At 37.9% G+C, this 7,484-nt stretch overlaps 1 protein-coding gene across 1 annotated transcript in view; it reads left to right on the top strand.

The window, feature by feature from the left end:
• Positions 1-451: 451 nt before the first annotated feature.
• Positions 452-7,484, top strand: part of LOC125225825 (G1/S-specific cyclin-E) — a 29,664-nt gene continuing 22,631 nt past the window's right edge. Inside the window, exons 1-5 of the mRNA XM_048129683.1 lie at positions 452-643; positions 1,419-1,472; positions 1,560-1,626; positions 1,698-1,978; positions 6,013-6,211. Coding sequence (XP_047985640.1) covers positions 1,459-1,472; positions 1,560-1,626; positions 1,698-1,978; positions 6,013-6,211 — 561 coding nt within the window. The 5' untranslated portion in view covers positions 452-643; positions 1,419-1,458. The remainder of the gene's footprint in view (positions 644-1,418; positions 1,473-1,559; positions 1,627-1,697; positions 1,979-6,012; positions 6,212-7,484) is intronic.

Raw genomic sequence — 7,484 nt, 5'->3', positions numbered from 1 at the left:
GAGTGTCGATGACGTTCCATTACGCGGCATCAATTTTGTTGGGATATAAATGACATTAAAATAAGTAGCATAATTTTAACTAATTACAAGCCTGTTCGTTAATAATAAGTTATTCAGATGTAAAATAATGTCCCTGATGATATTGACTTACAGGAAACCTTAAAAAGGGTTGTGTAACAATTGTGTATATTACAGTATTTTGAGGATTTTAACTTATTTAACAAAATTAAGTTTATTGAGCATCCTTTTTTGAGTTAAAAATATGAGCAATACTAATTAAAGTATTTATATTACCTAACACGATACATTCGTAGAACGGAACGTAAAGCCAAGCTGACGTCCGTTTTCAGAAGAAACAAACCTGAAGTTAGCCGTTAGTTGTCCTGCAGGGGTACCAGGGTTTACCGCGACATTTTCGCGCGGAAAGCCGGGCGTTATTGAGCCGTGAAAACTGAAAAGTAACATGTAAATTTTGGAAATTAGCATAAGTGTTTGGTTTTAGTTCATATATAGTGATATATACAAAGTTTGTGCAAAGATAAATCTGTAAAACTCGTGTATTTGTGTTCATAGTTGAGACATCAATACTGATGCTCAAGGAAATTTTGTTCATTGCTATTTGGATTAATTTGTGAATGATCAGGTACTTTCTTATTTTATATTTTTCATGTCTAGGATATGGCCCAAATCATGAAGTTCTTAAAGGGGTTGAAAATTTTATTGTTAGGTCCTAATTAGGTTAGAAACCTTTGGTGGGCGATAAGCCAAGCCAATACTGTCAACGGTTATTTGAGGTATATGAGGCTTTTATTTCGGTACTAATCGGTATAAATTTGCATTGAAAGTGTGTCGGGGTGCCAATGTAAAGTATCCGAGTTATTTTTATAAATTTCCAAAAGCGGATGGGTAGTGAATCGGCGAGTCCGCGACGTGTCCCAATGGCGCTGACCGTGCTTTTCGCGCGCGATCGCGGCGGATTCGTGGCATTTTTTCAACCAGCTGATTGTTACATTTCCACATTTTTATGATCTCTAATAACTCTTTATGTAATCTCGTGAATGTAAAAAATAAAAATAGTGAAAAATATAGCTCGATTAGCTCTGAAAATACCCTTAGAAAAAAAAACTCCCGCCAACCAGTAGGGGGCACGCTGTCGAAATGTCGGCCTAGATGGTCACTTTAGCAGCTAATTTTTTCATGTTATTCGCTATAACACGCTTCTACAACACCAGCTAGGTCTTTGGAAAACATTTTTCTCGCAATAAATTTAGAAATACGGTCTCTAATACGGTTGTCAACTGACATAACCCTATTTGCAAGTTGATCGTGACATGCGGTAATTTTGGGTCATTATCCTATACTTTGATGCCTATAATGATAAAAATCATTACGTATAGTTAATGATGATTAATTTGTAGGGTGAGGGAGTCGCGTCGCAGCTGACCAGTCCCCCGCATCATGGCGCAATCTGGGTGAGTGTCGGGGCCTCCGTAGCGAGGAGCAGTGTTGACCTGTCCTTGACTAAGTGTGTTTGCTTAACTCTTGACGCATGTTCACAGCTCCCCGGACGACTGCACGGAAAAACGGATGACCCTGAAACGGAAACGGAACTCTACTGACGATGAGGTATGTTTTACTCTGCTGCTATGCTAACAACATACTAGGAATACCTAACTTACTTGAGTGAATGTTTTTAGGAGGTTGAGAACATGCCACCGATGAAGATAGCTCAGAAACTAGAAGAAGAACTAAGCGACCAAGCAGCCCATAATGTGGTTGTGGAATCAACCTCATCCAGTGACGAGGACACTCAATTTGGGAACATTGAGCAGCCGAGGAGTGTCTTCACTGATTTAGATTACAACCCAGATAGTTTCCTAAGCCCACCGAGTATACCTGAACTGCCAAATTGTGTGTTGAGCCCTCTGGAGAATGTGTCCAGGGGCGACTCCACACCACACACTAATAAGAGGCCCAGGTAAGAGACTAGATGAATTAGACTGCTTATTTTTCTGTAAACTTTTTGGTTAAAGGTATAAATCAATGCTACACATGTAGAAACTGTTATGTGTCCTATATTATGTTCTTATTATATTCTTATCTTACATGCACCAAAACAATGTAGTGTTAAATAATATAAACACAATTATACAATCAAACCTGTGTTCCTCATTAAGGAACAATCCATATACAACAAGGACTCATTTTCCTTATTGGCCAGTTTGCTTTCAAATCAATTAGCTTACAGAACAAACAGAATCTCATATGATTTTTCTTTTAAGTCAATACAATGATTTTGATGTCTTGTCTTTCTCGTGTTGTCTTCATAAGAGCTTGTAATTAGGCCTACATGAATAAAGATTTTTTTTTTAGTTTGATGGAGAGCTCTACAAGATTAGTTGTATGAGTAGTTTTTGTAAACAGCTTTCACATACCATAATGATATTATGTGGCAGACTATTGCTTAACAACTGAGTCAGCCTCTGATTTCATCTGTATTCAGTGGTAAATGATAATATTTTCTTCTGAGCCTCAATAAAGGAATATAATAATTATAACTAAAGATAAACAAAAAGCGGACTTATCCTTAAAAGCTATCTCTTCCAGACAACCAACCATTAAAACTTACAGCTACTTAACCATCAAAATAAGTGACTGATTTGAATTTGAACTGGAAGTGTTAACAACAGTGTCTTCCAGACAACTTATCACTCTCACTCATTTATCTGAAATGTCTTTGATTACTAATTAATCAGTAGGACCAAGTTTTACCACACCATTAAATATATAACAGTTTTTCTATACATATAAGGTCTAGGAGATACCATACATATAATATTCATACTAATATTATAAATGGGAAAGTGTGTGTCTGTTTGTTTGTCCGTCCTTCACGGCAAAACGAAGCGACAAATTGTCGTGATTTTTCAAGTGGAGATAGTTGAAGGGATGGAGAGTGACATAGGCTACTTTTTGTCTCTTTCTAACGCGAGCGAAGCCGCGGGCAAAAGCTAGTATTACATAAAGGTACATATAGGTGTTACATCAGCCACTGAAATCCTGAGACATCCCATAGGTATAAGTCATAATAAGCCACTTTTACTGAGGGACCAATGCTGGAATGCATGTAAACAATTATTGTGCATAAGACAGATTCCCAACACTAGGATCCTGGATATATTTTGATTAAAATGCATATAGATTATGATTTATGATACTTCCTTCAAGAAGTAAGAGAGGTGACCTAATGTTTGGGAGGATGCATGATTTAAAGGAGCAATCAAAGGTTGAAGTCACTTAGTATGCCTCTTTAGAATTCCAGGGGAGGGAAGGCTATTATGGCAATGCCTCCATATCAAAACAATTGCCAGGTTACCTAAGCCCTTTGGCAGGGACCTTGTAAGTTGTGAGTCTAGGATTCTGATCAAGTCCTTGAATAAAAAAAGGCTTTGTGTATGCTTTACCAAAAATACTTAAGTATAAGAATAATATGTTGTGTTTAATGTATGCAGTCAAAAACCTTCATACTATCAAGTGGTGTTTGCTAACATGCATCATTAATTTGACACTTAATTTCGACAAATGGCGATCAAAATTTTATTGTGCTTTGCACCTGTATTTAAAGAGATATGTGTCATCAGTTTTTAGTAAAAAATTGCTTATGTTTAAATATGTATTAGTATTTTTCTTTACCAAATTTTTATACTTAGGCCTGACTTTTCTTATCTAAGATCTGGCAAAAGTTTCTTGATTATGATTGAATTAAATAGTATAATAATTTCAATAAATTAAACAATAATAGTATATTACGATACAAGTGCGTAAAAAAGGAAGTTCGAAACGAGTGGCGATAAATTAAAACACGACCGAAGGGAGTGTTTTAAATGGACACGAGTTACGAATTTCCTTTTCGCACGTGTATCGTACGACGTTTTTCAGTACAGATGAGCCTCCGAAGTTTCGACCTGGCATATAATGAACCACTTCTCGCACTAGTGCGTAAAAAAAACACCATCTGTACTGAAAACAAATTAAACATAGCCTAACATAATTAGCAAGTGGTACCAAGTCCTTCTTAATTTCAGGAATGCAGTACTTAATAAAATTCCTAATATTCATGATAAAATTTGGGACTTCGAGTGGACATTTAGAACACATACAAAATTGTTTTAGGGCCCTATCGCCACTATCATACTGTCATGCGAACCAGTTGAAACACACCAACACATTATGATTATGACATAGCGAGTGCGCAACGATTTCGTATGGAACTAAGAGGTTGGGGGTCCTTTGAAATTAGTTACGCCCTCCCTCGCCGCGCTCCCGCTTCGCTCTATTCTCTCTGTGTGCTAGGGCCTTTCTTTGCCGTCTTTATTGGAGTTCCCCGTTTTCTAGGCATAATTCTAAAATGGATACATCTGTTTACCCTTTCATAACCGAGCTTTCCCCACACCGTCCTATCCTAACTTGCAGTCGCGGTAATTAGGCCGCATTGCTTAGATAACAGCGTCATTCATTACCCCACTTGTCTGTCATAGTTTTAACTGCTATACCTACTGTGACCCTTGGTGGACTTTATGCCATTAAAATAAAGGCTATGGTGTGTCAGGTGTTGACGATGGTAAGGGCCAGGGTAGTCAAATGCACAAACGCTATAGATAATATCGTAATAGCTAGTGTCCCTATCGCTCTACCGTATTGGCGTGACAGAGCCAGACTGCGTTTCGATTGGCGTCTAGCGTCAACGATTGTCATTTCGCTAGGCCAGCTAGTATCAGTAGCGAAACGCTAAAAATGTGGATGGTACTTGTGCTTACAATAAATAATAGTTTAAAAGACTTGTCATAGACCTCATGCCCTTCAAATAAGGGTTTTGAAAAGTGACTTATATTTATACAAACAATATGTACCCATGCGGAACGTGGGGTCATTAACAACTTACAAGTTTATGTTTTGAGGGTGAACACTTGTGACCTAGTTCTAGTTTTTCTAGTTGGCTTGGACACTTGATTTTCGAGGTCGTTTTAATGTCGAAGCAGGGCTTTTCCGAAATAGAATGATATAACAAATAGTTGAAAGCCTATTCAAGTCAGGGCCTATAAAAATCTAACATTGGTGACCCATTTTAGTGATTTGAGTTCAAAGGTCTCATTAATTTAAAGCTGTCTTGTCTTCTATTGTAAACAAAGGGAATATTTTGCTAAAGTTCATGTAACAAGATTTCATAATAATAATCATTGACGACATTGCAATTTTAGTTTCGTATACTGATAGGCTGATACCAATTCGTTTTATGATAGCAATAATATTGCATATATACACGCCTTACACATGCCTTACTCATTACATTCCTACCTGTAGTAACAGTCAATTAAAACATTTCACAGCAATTAAATTGTGAATACTATGTCTTGATCAATTAATCACTAAAAGTAAAAGGTTGTCAGGAAGAGATCGCTCTTTAACGGTTACCATTGTATCTCTTTTCATTGTTTAACAAATCTCCCCGCCGAAATTGCCTAGCTGATTAATTACAGCCTGGTAAAAAGAGTACATAAAAAAAGTTGGTAACATCGTCGCGTTTTCTCACACATATTGATAAGAAAGAGATGTCACGATGTTGCCACTTTTTAATTTCTACTATTTTCTGCTAAGCTGTACTTCTTTTTTATAGCTAGGACGTATTTCTTCCTAGGCCCACGCCTTGGGGCCCAGGCTACCTAGCAATGATTTGAGACGGAAAAGAAGCCTATATAATTCCAAGGGGCTTTAGTGGCCCTGTCTCTAAATCCGCCTATGTTTACATGTGCAATAAGGAACGCTGAATCGGATCTAGCTGACCTAAAACCGCTCGTTAGTATGAAAACGCTTCTGCGTCGTCGTCGCTGAACGCATGCGTACACACGTTCATACTTAACGAGCTATTTTTGTCAGCGAAAGCTAATTCCGAGTCGATAGGTTTGGTTAGACCCTTAATGAGTTCTAGCCCAGTAATACCCATTTCCCTTGTAGCACAAGCAAGCTGGACTACCCCCTCCCCAAGCGCAAGTGCCCTCTCCCCGGGCTCTCGTGGGCGGACCCCGGCGACGTGTGGAAGGGCATGTGCGAGTGCGACGCTCGGTCCAGCATGAGGAAGAACCCCAGCATGTTCGACAACCATCCCAACCTGCAGCCGAGGATGCGCGCCATACTGCTGGACTGGCTTAACGAGGTGAGTGGACACTAGGATAAAAGTTCTTATAGCTCAAGTAAGAACGAACTAAACAGAGAGAAGTGAAAGAGCGTTGGATGTGGCCCTATGATGACACGCAGGTGTCATAGTACTTTAAAATTCAGCCTGAAAGTCCTCAAAACGACTTCCATGGCATTCGAGTGTGGCTGCCATCTTGGAGTTTAACACACACAAGCAGGCTGAGTGTTCCCTCTCTCTTCAACGCGACCTTTTCTCTTATTCCATGTCCTCACAGCACATAAAGAAAAACCCCAAAAAATGTTCTACAATCATCTCGACTTTAACTTTTTTTTATATTGTTGACGACAGTGGCCGTGAAAGTTCAGGGACATTCTGAGGATCTAAAGTAGCATATGACAACATTGACAACTCTTTGGAGATTTTTAAAAGGAGGATTTATGAAGATGATTATACGCGTAACATATCTATAATTATCGCACGCTTCGCCATGCACAATTTTATTTCAGATGATTACCGTACAAAAATCAATGAAATTTAAAAACATAATCACGAATGACGATACCATTAAACAGCTGACTTTATTATTATAAGCATATTGACCAAGATATAGCAACTTCAGTGACCATTTTGAACTTACTGTTTTAGTAATATGGTTCACAATAACTAGCAAACGGTGTGGCCATGCACTTAGTATTATTTGCATAATTTCATGTTCTACTTAATTTTAATTAATTTCTGAATTTTGCTGACTCGTTCGTCAGCTGTTTATTTTAACGTATCTAGAGTATGTAGGTATCACATTTTAATATATGAATTAATATTTTCACGCTGCATCCAGTGACACGAAAAATGGAGGTAAGTTGTAAATATGTATTGTGTAATTTTTCAAATGTATTATCAATACAAACAAAATTATGATGTAGGGTGGCTAGAGTATAGAAGGCAGCATAAGATACAACTACGATGTTTTTCAGTTCATTGCATTAGTTTGTGCACTTGTTACATGAAAGGGCCTATGCTTACGTTCATTTGTTATTCATTCGGTACATTTTAGCAAGTAAGGGTTCCTTTTGTACCTTTTTGGTACGGAACCCTGACATGGTCATATTTTAGAACGAACGCTTTTCTGCACTTTTAGTAATATAACGGTTCAATTATCTCAGAAGACGTGACATAACTGATCCAATTCCTAAGACTTAAAACTCCTTAAAATTAACACCAGTATCGGGACCGCGATATAAAGGCCATTGACCCCTTTTTTGCTCAGTGCATTGACCTTTTCAGAACCTTC

This window comes from Leguminivora glycinivorella, chromosome 4, assembly GCF_023078275.1.
Source record: "Leguminivora glycinivorella isolate SPB_JAAS2020 chromosome 4, LegGlyc_1.1, whole genome shotgun sequence".
Lineage (NCBI taxonomy): Eukaryota > Metazoa > Arthropoda > Insecta > Lepidoptera > Tortricidae > Leguminivora > Leguminivora glycinivorella.
This window is presented reverse-complemented; position numbering and strand designations above follow the sequence as displayed.